The sequence below is a fragment of the Sturnus vulgaris genome, chromosome 1 (genome assembly GCF_052056855.1).
Source record: "Sturnus vulgaris isolate bStuVul1 chromosome 1, bStuVul1.hap1, whole genome shotgun sequence".
Classification (NCBI taxonomy): Eukaryota; Metazoa; Chordata; class Aves; order Passeriformes; family Sturnidae; genus Sturnus; species Sturnus vulgaris.
This window is the reverse complement of record NC_142243.1, coordinates 21,498,584-21,515,453: the sequence shown is the minus strand read 5'-3', so window position 1 is coordinate 21,515,453 and position 16,870 is coordinate 21,498,584. Positions and strand designations below refer to the sequence as shown.

Sequence of the window (16,870 nt, the reverse complement as noted above, 5' to 3'; positions counted from 1 at the left end):
CAGAAAACATGACAGGAGCCAGAACACACACAAAAATGCATGAACATTAGTTTAAGAGAAAGAGGTAAGGACAGCAATCCTTGAGAAAACCTGTTAACCACACACAATAAGACTATTAATAAATAATTCAACCATCTGAGAGAATACTCCCACACACTTCTGTTATGTGCAGCAAAGTAGATTATGTGGGTTTGGAAAGGGAAAACAAGAAACATTTCACTAGTTAACTCTGATCACAATTTTCAAAGTGAACTGTTAGTGATTCTTGAGACACTGGATAACCAGTCCAGACATTTCAAATAGCTCATCAAGCTGATTGCAAAAAGCACCCTCAGGTGCAGCACCAGTACTGAACCTAAGCTGAATACATGCCTGCATCAAAGAGGAGCTCAGGAAAAGTGAATGCTTTTTTCCTTATGAGGTAGATGCTTCCCATTTAACTTCTGTGATCGTGATTGAATTCAAGAGAAGCAACCTGTTGAGTTGTTTAAAACTCAGGAGGATAAAACCCTCCAGTTTTTTAACTGATTTCCTGTGTAAGGGAACTAACACCTGTGTCAGAGATTCTCAGCTACTCCTGATTACCACAGTAGTAGACTCAATCTGCTAAGACACACAAAACTATTACATTAGTTTATCCATTTCCAGAACTAGAAGTTCAGTTATGGTGCATAAACCTATCTGTGCATTAGAAAGTTCTAATCAAGTTATGCAAAGTTTTTGCAGATGGTGAATTCACCAGCAGAGAATACCTGCCATGCAAATATTACAATTATAGTTCCACCAGGTTTAAAAATCCTCCCAAGTACTTATAGTTACTTTGACAGTTGACTATTTCATATCAGCATTAGTACTTATTCAACCTTATACTTTCCAAGTTGTGTTTTTGCTACAGTCTGCCCCTATTAGGATGCACATTTATCAGGTTGATTCAGATTGTATCCAACTACAGACCTAAACTGGGAAGTCTCCATTCCATATCTGGATTTCTAATGCTCCTGGAGTACGTAAAGTGTACAACTACATGGCACATAAATCATTAGTGCAATGCAGTACTTCCACACTCCATCTTCTAATACCTCTAGAGTTTCAGTTCTTGTCCCATTCCTCAGCTGGCACATGGGTGTGTTCAGAGTTGGCTCAGTGTGGGCAGCTCTGCTCCCCAGGGTTCCTCTAGCAAACTGCTCTCTTGCTACTCCACCAGAAATAACTACTCCCATGTAGCTGTGCCCTTTAAAGCTGCACTATCCCAGCTGGCAGAATCCTTGCAAATTTGCTCTACTTACCACTTTCAATTTATTTGTTTCACTTGCTTATTAGTACCAAGTATCATCCTTATGTCATGCTTAAAAATATTATATTGGCTTCTTTCCACTGTTATTGAAGGAGTCATCTTTCTTTTCTTTCTTTTTTTTTTTTTAAAGGGACAGTCTGGACAATCTGGTGGGTATGTTTTTCCATTTATGGAGCACTCCTTGTACTTATCCAAAATTATTCTATTTAGAAGTCAGCCTACAGAATTTCATTTTATGCATGAAGGAGATTTAGTTACTAAGTATTTTCCTCATCTTTAAAATGATGGAGTCCTCCATTACCTTCAGAAGCCTCAGCCTACACTGGTTTCCACTCTGCCTGTGCTCTCAGACACAGCTGCAGACTGGCTGCATACCCACAAATCTCTGGTCATAAAGTAATTTCTGGAGATGAAGAAATCTGAAGAAATTACATTCCCTAATATTCCAATACAAACATACATGGGGCAGACCCTGTCTCTGTTTCAAGGTTTTGTCTGCTCTGTCCTCAGCAAATACTGAAACATCCACAGTAGAATGACTTGATGGCCATGTTAGTCTCCATTTATAGGTACATCATTTTCCACTAAGCAGCACCAAGCCCTTAAATTCTGCCTTCCTTGTGCTGGGTGACATTCCCCACCCACCAGCCTCTGCATAAGGCATGAGTTCAATAGCGTTGCCTTTTTCCTGTCACTGTACCTGTGGCCCATCTGACCCTGTAGCACACAACCAGCACTTGACAGTGCTCTTCCACTTTTTAAAAATATTTTGAGCCTGGCATAGAAAGCACTACACAAAGGGAAATGGAGAACAAGCACAACAAGTAGCAGCAACAAACAAAGCAGCAGCTTGGACCAGAAGGCAACGATACAGGCAGAAAACAGGGGAATTTGAGAAATCCTCTTATCTGTTGGGGACTGGAAGATGAAGGAGCCAACTCCTTCCCACAAGATCCATCTGCCAGGCAGATGCCTGATCAAAGGGAGGTGGTCTTCCAGGAGCCAAACACAAGTCACTAGCAAAACGGTTTATTTTTGGCCACAAGCTTGAAATGGTGAAAGCTCAGCCCTGTGCTGAAGCCAGTGCTGTGCCTTAGCTATGAATCAATTGAACAGGGTGACAGGAAAGAAGGATTCTTTGTCCACACAGCAATTTAATTGCATTGTATTTTTAACAGCAAAGAAGCTCCAGGAATTAATTTTTCTCAAAAGGCTCCGGAACATCATGTTAATATTAATTATTCAGTTCTTAGCCTCCTAAGAACACTTTCATCTCTAATAGTGGATTTTCAGTCTTTCTTATTGGAAATATTCTCCTGTTTTCCTAAATAAAATAGTCTATTGCAGAAGTATAAAGAACATTATTTTTGCTACTGTCTTCTGATCAGGATTTCAAGCAATGCATTACAGAATACTGATTTCATATATTATTTAAAATATGATAACCCATGTCAATAGTTTCTTTATAGCATGTAAATGAGCAAAAGAGAAGAAAAGCTATTTTCAGAGACTTCTAAGATACATTCCACTACTTTTATCACATACCTCTGTCTTCTGTAGTTTCTTTCCATATAAACAGAAGAGAAAGGAAGAAGAATGAGTTTTTAGTACACATGGTCAGTAAGACCAAAAAAATGTAAAAAGAAAAGCACTGTATACAGAATGAAATTTTTGCTCAAAATATTTCTACAAAATCGTTTCTGAAATAAGCATTTTTACAAATATATTACATCAGAATAAATAAGAAAAATGTAATTGTGTTAATGGCTAGTCAGTGCTGAAGGTAAGGTGCAGTTCATGATGGGTTTAAACCTGTTCACTGTGAAGCTGCTAGTGAAAGGTGCACTCAGCCTGAACCTCCAAAAATTAATCCCACTGGCTAGACATGATCTCAGAATGAGCCCTTAACTTTTAGAGTTTTACTCAAAAGAAAAGTCCAGATTTTCAGATACTGCCTGAAGCCGAGGGTGTACACCAAGACAGTGTAACCTACTTTTATACTATCCTCATCTTCATGATTTTTATTCCAAATGCTTCTTCCTTACATATTTCTGAGCTGCCCTCTGCCTGCCTCAGTCTGGCAAACCAGCAGGGGCTGTGCCACTTGGTTATGCCAATGCACTGGGGCTGTGCCCCAGCCACAGCACTGCCGGCAGCTGAGCCTGCCCTGCCCTCCAAGCACAAGGACCTAGGGACAAACAACTTCAAGAGACAATCTCATCCAAACACAGATGATAAAGTCAGTACCTTGAATCTTTTTTTACTAGAAGCAAAAATATACATCCCTCTGTTTTTATAAGAAATTCAAAAAATAATTAAAATTGAAAAAGACCAATCAGGCTAATATAATCCATTTTGCCTCTCAGTGAGCGCTGACAGCTCTACACTAGGAGAGAACTTGAGTCTTATCTGCAATTGCAGATCTTTCCTACCAAAAAATTAATTTCAGGTTAAGCTGACTAAATATAATCATCTATTTAAGGAAGCCTATGGTTAAATGCTTTGCTGACTGACTGAGAGCTAATCTTGTTATATTTACTTCATCATGAGGAAACATTTATAAATTAATTAGATCATATCCTTTTATTCCCTTTGTCACATATAGTAAAATCATAATCTGATCATCTAAAAAAAAAGAAATTACTAAATGAGAAATAAATTTCAAATTTGGATCAAGCTCTCTAAAACCACATACAAATATAAAAATTGCTTTAGAAATGTTAATACAATAAAAATGTTACTGTAAAAATATTGTTGAATTTGGATTTTTTAGATTTTTTGAATTGTTCTTTTCATGACATAATCAGCTATTAGATTAAATACACATATTTTTAAACTCTATAAAAAAGAACAAAATGTACTTACTTGTAACCCCAACCAGTTATTCCTAAAACGAGAGCCAACACTAAAATGGTACCAGCAATAGCCCCTATTATTATATTTGTGCTAACCACACCTGGAAACACAAGAAAGATGAAAAATATACATGATTTTAGGAGAAAAATACACAAAACCAGTAAATGCACCATCTTTCAAAAACCAGCTTGAACAATTTTCACTCTGCTGATTAATTGTAACCCATGATACACTCCTGAAGCATAGCACGGACATAAAAAGATCACTTGTAAATCAAGCCTTGTCCTTTGTGTCTGTTTCCATTAACTAAATGCTTGTTATATGGGAAACCTGTGCCAGGTATGCCAAATCACATAATTTTATCAATATTAAACTGCTGTAGATTATATCCTTAGAACCTACTCTAACAAATACATGCTTACCATGGAATTAAAGAGACTACTTGTTTGGTTTTGCTCAGATCCCTTCCACAACTGAATAAATTATCAAATGAAGGATTCTGGAAGATGTTCCCCCACAAGGATTTCTAATGACCAACATTTACAAGCTCATTTTTCCACAATATATCTTTCTTTTGTATGCAAGACTAAAGCTTAATAAAAACTTCCACTCAAAAAATGTAAAAGTCAAGCATTACCTTTCCATCTAGATGTGGAATGTCCCAGTAACCTTTTGATTATCCTAATCTATCAATATGCCTAATAAAGCCACTCAGATGATTGGGACAAGCATGGTAGAACTGGACCCACTGATACCAGTTCCCAAAGATGCACTGGCTGAGGCTTCATTTACAGACACTGAGTGCTTCTGCTGTGGAAGAGAGGGGAACAAGGATCCTGATGCTGCAGCATGTTGGGTGCTAACTCAAAGAGTAGGAGACCTAGTTTTGCTTAATGAACTTTCCTCAAATCTAAGCATTTTCAGTTGTTGGTAAAAATTATAACAACATACCTTTATTGATGGCATCTTTATCAATAAATAGATCGTCTTTGATGCGAGAACTGCAGTCATCTCCTCCCCAGAATCGGTCACAGACACATTTTATTTCATTGCTACAAACCTGCAGTCAAAAGTGTAGCTCAGAAAAATATCAGATTATTAATCAATTCCCGTAATTAATACCTCTAGTATAGGTACAGTGTCAAACCCATGATTTTACTGCTCATAAAATTTCACAAAATAATTTTTAATATATAAGAATCTTTACTTTTTTATGTTAGATATAAATGCATTAAATGTGCTATTATATTTTATATAAATAAATGTAATGTTTATTCAATACATACTTTAATGTAATCTATATTTAAAAGAACCATTTATAATTGCTTTGGGAGACTGACCTTCATGATTTCTTTTCTAAATATGATAAAGTGCATTATTTCAGATAAATAAGAAAGTTTTAATGCAGGGTAAAAGACAAAAGATATTATGAGAGAACAACTTATTTGATCTCATAGGGCCCTGCACATTTGTCAAACTCTGTGAAGGACAAGGGGACTTGCCAGGGCCACAGCAAAGCCACAGACGGCACACCAAGCAGAGAAACCAGCCAAGAGCCAGCTCACTCCCTCTTTTCCAGAGTAAAGGGACTCTCAGCTCACAAAATCCAACATCATCAACTCCTTTGATTTTTATGAATCTTCTTGGCTATTTATGTAATAAAGAAGGAAATAAAAAGAACAGTACTCTGAAAGAACAGAGACCCAAGTTTCTCAGTTCATAAAACCCCTGTATTTTCTCTAGCACATTGCCTGAGAAAATATCAATCAAGTTAGCAAAAGTGATAGCAAACACATTGATTGATAAAACTTCCATAAAACTAATACATACTAACTATGACTCATTGATTAAGATGCCTTGACTGGAATACATTGTATTTACTTATGTGCCTCCCTTCCCTTTTCCTTTTCAAAAACCTCCTTCTGGAGTCACACTGCCGCCTTCCTGAAGGCCCAGCTAGTAGACTGCCCAAGGCCAGGTGTTCAGCAGCGGCAGCACCGAGGTGCAGAGTGTAGAACCTACGCCGTGTCCTGAGCAGATGTGGCTGTCGGCCGTGCCGGGGCAGGTGCTGAAGTTGAAGGCCTCGGCGGGCAGGCAGCGATGGTCCAGGCACACCATGCCGGGCCCGCACGGCGTCCCGTTCTCCACATAGCCCAGGTCCGTGTCCTCATCCAGCCTCACGTGGCCACCGCTGCAAGGCAACCAAGAGAACCCTGGAGACTTGGGCTGTGCTCAGACGGGACTGCTTGAGAAACGGGGCTCTGTATTTCTGTGCTACACAGTGCCCAGGAAGGAATAAGCATTGGCTTAATGATCTCACTGGGCCTAATATGTGACAAACCCAAACAGTAGATCTACATCAAACAAATGTAATCATGAAAACAAGGACCATTTTTCCTGTGAAACACCTAGAGTTAGATGAAACTCAGTTTACTTGGTTAAGATGTCACTTCGTCTTATGGTTGTGTGAAGCAACGAAAACATACCACATCTATAATTAGAATTGAGCTACAATATAGCAATGAATTAGGCTGCCAGTTAACTTTGGCAGTGCAGGCATAGATCTAAGTATTTCGGGTACATGAAGTACTTTGCAATATTAAAGAATGTAAAATCTCAGGGCCTGAGAGAAGAGCATTATGTCTCTATGGGCAAAATTACCTACTGAGGAGAATATGAAAATGCACCACAGACAGTTAATTTTCTGAAGCTTAACAAAGGTTGAACTGAAATAATGGTTATGTGTTTGCAGGGAAAAAAGTTAATGGAAAGAGTTTCTCTCCACTTAGGAATGAGAAAGCTGCTTTTCTATGCAAGATGGATATTGATTGTTCTGTTTTCAGGATTTCCAATTACCTGCAATTGTAGACTTTTCCATAGTGCAAGATTGATGTTGTGATTTCACCATCAAGTTCTCCAAGTCTGGGTACGCTGGATATATTGGAGCACAGAAGGTATCCACAAAGCACATCCCTGCATTGAAAAATAAACAGATACTCATAAAAAATAAAATCCAATTAAAATGGATGATCAAAAATATGACCACTTGCTTGGTAATCTATTTGTTATTCCTCACTTTTCTCCCACTGACAATAACTCCCACAAATGATGCTGTTTCCTGAGAAAATTCTTCTCCTTGGAAGTTAGATTGGGAAAACTCTGGTTTTATAATACATTATCAAAAATGTCCTGAGTAATAACAAGCAGGGAGCTGTAAAGAACAAACCACAGCAAATTGATTTAATGATCTATTAAGATACAGTAAGTGGTCCATAGAGGAGCAACAGTAGATACTGTTCTTAATGCACTCTCATAGGACACACATGTAAGGGAATTATAGACACTAAGTTTAATTCAACTGCCGAAGAGACCTCACTATTCATGTGTGAAGAATTTTGCACTGACAGAATAGTAGGGTTTGACATCTCCCATATTATTGAATTTTTTTACTTATGAACTTGTAATGCAACAGAAGTAAGGTTACCAAATCTGTGTTAAAAAAGTCGGAAAGAGCATTGGTTCACCTATAGGCAGAACTAGAAATCAAATGTCATGGACAGAATGGAGAAATCTGAAAAAACAGTTTGATAAGGACTGGTGAGAGGTTCAGATATTGACAGACATAATCAACTGCATATATGTAAAATGTGAAAAATTGCTTTAGGCAGCGACTTGCAAGAATATACTTGGAAAGTTACAATATCATGAAAAGTGAACACAACTTAGCAATGCAATGGCACAGCATAAAAAGTGAACACCACACCAAGATGTGAAACCAAAGGCTGCTCTCCTCTGCACTGCTAACTCTCACTGATTACCAGGACCACTTTTGGTCCAAACTCTCCCAAGATCAGATGGTGCTCTCCTGTCAGGGATCATCTCTTCTTGGCACTCTGTTCCCTCCAGGATTTCTTGCACAAAGGTCTGCAGAAGAAGGCCAGAAGTCTGATCCATAGAGAGGATTTTCTCCATGCCAGCTGAAGAACTGGATCAGGGGTATGAACCTCATTCTAGTAGCTTTCTAAATGGATCAACTTACTGTTTGTTGCACTGTATCCAAGAGTCTTTGTCTCTTCCACAGTTTCCTTTCTCAGTCCCCTCAATATTCAGCTTCTCATAGCAGTACCTGTCAGCAGCCGTCACTTCTAAAAACAGAAACAAATCTCTTCTAAGATGATGACTTTGAAAAGCAATATCATGAGAAATGGGGATACACAATCAAAGCAAGCAGAGTTTCCCAGTTTCCCATGATCTGCAAGTGGTCCATGAAACTGCACAGTGCTCTTCTTGGCTAAAAGCTCTATGATGGCACCACAAGATTGTTTTTAAATTTGGTTCAGATGGATGAGAGTTTATTGGTCAAAATGACCAGAAGCCATTGAAATAAAATAATGAACATGAGTATAGGCTCCCTAGGTGGTTATTAATGAGAACTAAAGTTTTAGATTTCAGAATAAACACCAGTAAGTTAACCAACACTAGAGAAAGAGGTGGAAAGGAGGATGGAAAGACAAAATGATGGGGGAAGAAAAGGAGAGACATACTGTTTTAGATGTTTTCAATGGTTCTCTCTATGTCTCTTCCTTAATTTTTCTTAGCTAAGATAGTCTTTCAAGCCACATGTATTACAAGCAACTTAGAAACAGAAACATTCACTTACTTTCACCCCAGATATATTTACATTGCCGGTCCCTGGTTTTACATCTTCCTCCAAAGCAAATACCCTAGAAAGAAAGAAAAAAGTAGAGAAAATATTTCAAATCACTTGATTTTCCAAAAATTGTATTTCTTTATATTAAAGATTAATCACATGCTTTATATTGAGGCAACTAATATGTGATCCTGCCTTCTTTTCATTCAAAATATGACTAGCACCCAAAACTCATGAATGCTAGCAGAACTGTCCCAGGTGACTTCCAAAAATCTTAAAACAAAATCTATAAAAAGAAATCGATAAGAGTAGAAAGAAAGTAAAACTAACTGAAGTCCTAATTACCTGTCTGTTATCACATGAATATCCATCCATTTTATGGATATTAGGAGAACACTATAGAAAGAGAAAATAGGTAATAGATCATAGATCAAACAAGCATGAAAGCAAATTATGCAACAAAAGTCATATGAAAAACCATTTCAGTATTATTCTGTTTTTTTCAGCATCAACAAATTTAACACCATTTTAATACACCACACTATACAAAACATTCATAGTGATTTTGAGATTACAGGTGGGGTTTTTTGTCTCATGAATAGAAGACACAAAAATCACCTGGCTGGAATTTCCCGTGCAGTTCTCTGCAATATCACAATCATTCACTGCTTCTCGACACAAAACTCCTTTAGGTTCAAACTAGAAAAAAACCCACAGAAAATTAGTGTCATGGTTTCTCTATATCTTGCTTAAATGCATTGCTTCCTTACAGTTTTACTAAAATAAAAAATGGGAAATATTCACATGCAGACTCAAGTGGGAGGACTCTCCCTTCTCTGGTGTGTATGCCACACCACTCAAGCCATTTACTGGTGCAAGTGGTACCACTCTCTGAGGCACCCTCTCCCAAGGGCATGGATTGTGGGGCCGAGCAGGAGAAGTCTTTCCTGGGACAGAAGACCTCTGGGAGCATCCAAAAAATCTGCAGTGTCTGGCAGCATTATTCTACCAGGTCACTGTGCCTTTTTGTGACTATTTTATTCTTCTTTACAGAACAGAAGGAGTCAACCTGATCTTCTCTCTAGGGATGAAGAACACCACAGAGCTCTATGTATAAACACTTAGGTTATTTTAATCTCCCATTGTTGTTGAGAGAACAGGAACTATTAATAAATGTACTGAATTCTGTACAGTTTGACACCGTTTACTAAGGGACTGGATATTTAACAATGAAAAGTGTACCAGTGACCTAATATAGACATTTGGCTAAAGAATTATGTGCTAAGTCTCAAGACCCGGAAAAGAAGGAAGACATCTCATTTGAGGCAATTTGTAGTGTTTCTGATCATGGACATATTACAGACTCTTAAGTCTTCTTAAAAGGAAGACAAAATCTTCTTAAGACTGTAATACCCAGTTCATTTTGCAGGCCTGTGAGATTTTTTGGGGTTTTTTTTGGATCTGCATGCACATACATTTTTGGGGGGAAAACTGCTAGCTCCACAGCTGCTGTGAATGATCACAAATCAGTGGAAGAACTAGACGTTGGTATTTTCTCAGCCCTAACCCTTTTTTTTTTACCAGTCACTGGAAAAATGCAGACAGACACAAACCTTGTCAAAGACACTACAGGATTCTTAATGCTTAATCCCATGTGTTGCTTGCAACCCCTCCTTCACTCCTGCTATAAGGCAGGATGTTACTGGGGAAGGTAACCCCAAGTTTGGGAACTATTAGATACAGTATTTTTCAGTTGTCCTGATAAACAGCTCCTAGGGATATATGTTCTGTAAAATTCTACTTTTCTGTTCATTCACCCACCCTTACCACTCTGTAAGTAGATAAACCCTTTTCTCATTTGCAAAAAAATAAGATAGGTATACAAAAGCTTTGTTTTGTTCTGATAGTCTTAAATATGGTGCCTATGTGACTTGGATTCTTGAGCAAAATTCACACAGGCAGTCTTCTGATTTTTTTATTATTATTACATTAAGAAAAGGAATGTGCTTAGGGAAATGTGGTCTGTTCCACCATAACCTGTGCTTTTTCTTTTTTTAACATTAGGATGAGCACAAAGTCAAGAATGTGGTCCACAGTTATTATTAATGATGCTCCTAAGGAAATTAAGCTCTCAAATGTGCACAGACAAAGATTAAAAAAAATCCCATATTGTGCAGCACAGTTCTAACTACATTAATACTAATAATCTTTATTACTAAATGACTACAAACTATTTGAAGTCATATTTAGCAGGGCTCCCTTACAGCCACAATCTGGTTAAACCTCCTTTTACTATTTACTGATGTATCAAGAAGAATAACTTACAGTTTACATAGGGTTTGATTCCCTTTACTCAATGGGATTTCAGTCAGTCCAAACATAAAGAGACACAGGCAGACCAAATTGAAGCTGAAGTCAGGTGTCTTTTAGATGAATCCTTCTCAGTAATTCTGCTGGGTTTTGTGGTTTTTACTATATCCTTTCCTTAGACACTCTGTGGTATGATTACCCCATTCAGTCTCATGGGGCAAATCCAGAGCAACACATATGGCATTGGGAGCGGCACATGGATAAGGATGTGCATGTTCACAGAATGACAGAATGGTTGGGGTTGGGAGAGACCTTAAAGATCATCTAGCTCCACCACCACTGCATGGGCAGGAACACCTTCCACTTGCTCAAAGACCCATTGAATCTGGCCTTGATCATTTCCAGTGATGGGGCATCCACAGCTTCTCAACTTCTTCCAGTGCTTAACCATTCTCATAGTGAAAAAACAAGGACATCTAACAAAAGCTTTATGGTTAATTTATCCTTTAAGTAAGGATGTCTAATGAGATCTCATAGAACTTCAACCTGATTCAAACTTGCCTGAAACTGGAAGGATTCAATTTACCTCTGCATTTGCTGAGAGTCCCTGCCCCAAAAAGCCAAGCCTAAAAGACAGAGTACAGCCTCAGAAAAATCAGTTTTCAGCCACTTTTAAAAGGTAAGCTTTCAGAAGAGTAATCACAAGGTCTGCAAGGGAAAGCACACGTGCTGTAGTGCCTGCAGCCACCTGGATGCATTCCCAGCAGGCTGCTGCAGTGGAGGTCACTGCCCTTACCCGGCACTTCCGACAGCAGAGCCCGTTGCTGCACTGGGAGCCCGCGGTCAGGGTGCAGGTATTGCAGCACTCTCCTCCTTCGCTGGCACACTCCTGAGGAACACACACACACAGAACAGAATACATGGGAAAAGCACATGACCCCCAAGCTCTTATCACTTCTCATCTGAACACGCTACCTGAATGGATTTTTATTCATTCCTTTAGGTACCTAGAGGAGAAAAATGCATGTGCTTGTGGGGCATGAAACTGCTGCTTCCTGTGCAAAATAGAAAATAATTTTTCTAATTTCATATTTTCAACCATTAAATACTAACATCTTAGCATTGACCAGTGTTTCCATCTAGGAAAATACTTTCTTTCATGTCTTTGAAGGTCTGATTCTGCACAGGCAGCTATTACTATGAATCCTTGGGCACACAGCTTTCACCCTACTTGTCTTCCTGCACTTATTAACATCAGCAATTGCAGCGCCAACTCTTGGACAAGTCTAGTTGAAAATATAAAGCACATTGCCCTTACCGCTATTGTCCCACAGTCACATTCCTCTCCATCTTCCACAAAGCCATTGCCACATTCTGGAGGATCCAGAAGCTGCATGGAAATTCAGAAATCAAAGGGTGTGTCTCTTTTTAAGGCAATCATTGTCATATTTGCTCTGTGCAACATGCTTTTTAAGCTAGCACTCCAAGTGCTAGTTGACTGAAAAACAGTACCCACGACTCAGGGAGACAGACTGACACAACTCACACAAGTGAAGGGTACAGAGAATGAACACTCCTGAAAATTAATACAGCAATGCTGTCAAGTCACATGGTCTCTTCTGTGCATAGGTGTCAGCTTTACAATAAATGCAGTTTGAGCAGAATTCACAATGAAAAACAAAAGGTGTGACAATAAAGGAAAAAGATTTTAAGATAGGACCATTTGATTATCTTCATAGTGGTTGCAATTGCTGTTGTTCTGGAGTTCAAGTGACAAGGGCTGAAAGGTTAAAGCCAGCACTGTAAGCTCAGAAGTAATAGCCATAAAAAGTAGTCCTTTTATGTGGCTCAGAAATGCTTGGGAAGGAGAGAAGCTAGGGTTTTTTTGTCAGTTTTCATTGCAGTTGGATTTTTCTTTCTATTTTCCTCCACCACAGTTGGGAACTTTCCACAGTTTTCTATAAGTTTCTAAAAGTTGTATATAAGTATGCAAGTTGTATATAAATTGTATCTAAGTTTCTCTAAGTATGTATCACAGGCAGATGTGCACAAGAGGTATTGCTGATGAGGCTTCCTCCCTTTCCTTTCAGCCTTCCCATTGGACTGTAACTTAAAAGATCAAAATCTGTATATTTGTATGCCATAACCTCTTCTAAGCGACACTTACACTTTGTTCTTTCCAGCTTAATTTTTTCCGTCTTCCTAAAATTTTTAAAGGTAGTTCTTCTAAAAGAAAATTTTTTTTTTCCTTTGGACATAAGAAAATATAATAGTAGCTTTTATTACATAAATGAGAAGGCATTTAAGTGTGTCACCAGGCTAAAATTTTGCACTTCGAGTTCTCCAATTAAACTAGGACCATTCCAAAATGACTCTGCTCCTGAGCCATCTGCACAAGTACATCATACACAGTGTAGAGCATTTCTCACTGGCTGCTGCCTTTCTGTCAGGAGCCCACAGGATGGAGCATCACCCCACGCACTTCACAAACCACAGCCTGGCACAGGCTGATGTGCTATTATTAGATCTCCTATTGAAATGGAAATTGGACTGCAGCATGCAATGTATATGTAGAATTTAACATAAAATTTATATAAGCCTTTAGAATTATTAAAAATATGTTAAAACTGCTTGTTTCCTATGTATTTTTCTGGACATCTTAACTTCTTCAATATCTCTCAGTGTGCTGCACAATAGAGACAAGGAGACTGCAGTAACAGAGCATTCTGCCTTGAAATATTGGGTCAATTTACTGCAGTACACAGGGACAGCTAAAAACAAAACTGAAGAATAAAACCAAACATTACAAGCAAATTTGATAACCTTTCCCCAAAGTCATATCATTCATCCATTCACTTGAAAAGAGCATATGTTCAGTCTGCTCCAGCAGCCATTGATGTAATTTTTGGGATTATAGCCGATATAAGAGTGGAGAACTGCCAAACACTGCACCTTGTCACATCAGCTTTCCTTTATCTCATAGTGCTTGAAAAACAAAAAAATTATGTCTCACCATCCTTGCTAGGAAACACATCTTTGACAGCTTTGTTAATTAGACAGACATCCATTGACAAAACCTTTAAACCAACCCAAACCACAACACATAAAAGCGACTAAATCACCCTGGCTTCCACATCTAATTCACATTTCTGCATGCCATCAAAAAAAAAAACTAAAATGCTGCCAAACGAAATTGAAAGGAGAGTAATTGGGGTTTTTTCCAAGTGACAGATGTGTAAATGAACACAATCACTAAAATAAAACCAAGTAAGACATATTACACCATATAAACAATACACTTGGCAAGTAAATAAATCTACCAGCATTTCTCTCCACCTTTAATGAGATGGGAAAAAGCAAACTTCTAAAATTCAGGTACATTCTAAATAAGACATTTTAAATACATTAATGAATTACAGTGCTTTCTCTCCATTTTTAATCATCTACTCTTTCATCAAAAGAGACCTCTAAGAGATAAGCAGGCTCAGCTTGTCCAGATTTTATGTTCTCTCCTTCCTTCTTTAACTTCTATTTAAATTCTGTAGTTGTCAGAAGATGCATTTTTTTCTCAGGTTCACCAGAAGGAATATGCATCACTCCTCAATTGACTTTCTTCTCTTTTACATCTGTGACCACTTCAGTTACCAGTAAGTCTTTTTTCCACATTGGACTGTCTTTCTGCCTTAGCCTCTTTCCTTTGCTTGTTGAAAGACAGCCATTAAATATAGGTTAACATTAATTATATATAGAAAAGAGTCAAGATCCTTATCTTGCTTGCTTTACATTTTAACACATGCTTCAGTAAACGGAGCAGGAATATATCAAAACACTGTTGCAAATCCTCCATTGCAGACCTGTTGTAAATACAAAATTGTATTGTATTTACGATATTCAGAACAAATTCTGTGAGGGATGATTCTCCATCAGAGGCTGTGGATACTCTACTGGACATGAAACCATTTTATTAGAAATTTATTTAAAAGTATTTTCTAAACTACTATGAACTAAAATAATCTACTTCCATAATAATCTACATCCATAGGTTATCAGAACAGTTAGAACTTAGGAGGAACCAGAACTATCAAAACTACAGATGTTTTTTCCAACACTATAATTTTCATTTTTCTTGGTTTCATCAAAACTAGCACTAGAATAGAAATAATATCTAACAATAATGTAATGCTTACTTTGGTTGGTTTATTGAAAAGACAGGCTCCACCTCCATTGTTTAAAAATTCATGATACTCTTCAATATCACACTCAGAGAACTTGCTTGGAAGATAGTACCTAACAGAATGAAGTAGAAAGATTACTTTCTTTGGTGCTTTTTATACAGTATTTTTTTTTTAACAGAAGACATTTAATGTTATACTTTAGAAAAAGAATGAAAACATTCCGAATTGGGGTGACTATCTGTTTGCAAGTCTATCTAATCTGGCAGGAAAATCTTTCTAGTAAATAATAAGGAAATTCCAACAATGACACAGAGCTCATGGAATGTGAGAAGTCTAGAACATTTCACTAAGTTTTTCCATGCCAAACAGCACAAATCTGATTACAGTATGTAGTTTGTACAAGCATGTCTTAACAGGCCTCATCTCAGACATACATTTCTTTCCTCCCATACAAACTGCAGGAGACAGCTTATAATTTATTTGTTTGTTTTAGAAATGGTTCCCCTGACCCCCAGAATTTTTATATAATAGAGTTATGCCATTTTAAACATGATTCTAACAAACACCAACTAACATTTCAGCTTCCCTCTGTCATGTGTCCCACTCAGTAAATTTCAGCTGAGCACAGACGGCCCCTGAGGCACAATGACCCACCTAAAAACAATGTGATGCAGAGAATCTTTGCATGGATCCTTTCCACAGGGAAATAATTTTCCCAAGGCAAATGCAGTGATCTTTATATTCAGGTCCATAGTCATTAAAGTACTTATGCTTCAAGAAGATTTTGTAGTCTCAAGGGCTTTCCTCTATCAGCTCACCACTGGATATAGAAATATTAGCCAAAGTGCTATCCTGCACTGCTGGGAGAGATAGCTTCCAAAACATAATTGGGTTTTTCCATCTGTAACGCTCATTGAATTAGGTCTAAACACTACAGAGGCCATGGATTTCACCAAAATGTCACCTAGCAATAAGCTAGGCAAATACAAAGCTTTATCATGTATCAAAATACTTGAAAAGTTTGAAATTCAGATAAAGAATTTAAAGGCCCTAATAACTTTTGTAAGAATTAAAAATGCCTCTCAGATTGGCTTTTAAACTCACTAAAAATCAGAAAAACCGTATCAGGCATATTCTGAGATATACTATGGTGAATAGGGCACACATTCACACTTTCAAAGAGGTTTGAATGAACATACTTCTTTGTTCAAAATTTTTCTGACCACAAGGCTATTGTGAAAATTTGTGGATCTATTCAAAATTAATTTAAAAACAGCCTGTCTATATCTAAAACTAGAATACAATGTAATTCCTATCTAAAACTAGACTACAATGTAATTTATATGCATGATAGAGACATGCCTGTAATAAAAAGTGTTAGAGTCTGAATATACTTCAGAAAGCATCAAATTTCATCCAGCAGCAAAAATTTGCTGGTTCACCAGTCATTATATAAAAATCTCTCCAATGACACTACACATGAGTATGAACATACTCAGCCTCCAATGGGGGCAGTTTTTCTAATAATATCACACAAACTGCGTGATAAAAAATGATATAGATTAAAGATTCCAACAAAAACAC

The 16,870-nt window shown here is 37.6% G+C and overlaps 1 protein-coding gene across 1 annotated transcript in view; it reads right to left on the bottom strand.

Moving 5' to 3' along the window:
- ADAM22 (ADAM metallopeptidase domain 22) overlaps positions 1-16,870 on the bottom strand; it is a 133,100-nt gene that overhangs the window by 25,105 nt on the left and 91,125 nt on the right. The window contains exons 15-26 of the mRNA XM_088159956.1: positions 15,299-15,398; positions 12,430-12,501; positions 11,908-12,000; positions 9,420-9,500; positions 9,147-9,197; positions 8,811-8,874; positions 8,190-8,295; positions 7,007-7,123; positions 6,173-6,341; positions 5,102-5,210; positions 4,160-4,250; positions 2,840-2,857 (exon numbers count right to left, since the gene is read on the bottom strand). Of these exons, the coding sequence (XP_088016082.1) occupies positions 2,840-2,857; positions 4,160-4,250; positions 5,102-5,210; positions 6,173-6,341; positions 7,007-7,123; positions 8,190-8,295; positions 8,811-8,874; positions 9,147-9,197; positions 9,420-9,500; positions 11,908-12,000; positions 12,430-12,501; positions 15,299-15,398 (1,071 nt within the window). The remainder of the gene's footprint in view (positions 1-2,839; positions 2,858-4,159; positions 4,251-5,101; positions 5,211-6,172; positions 6,342-7,006; positions 7,124-8,189; positions 8,296-8,810; positions 8,875-9,146; positions 9,198-9,419; positions 9,501-11,907; positions 12,001-12,429; positions 12,502-15,298; positions 15,399-16,870) is intronic.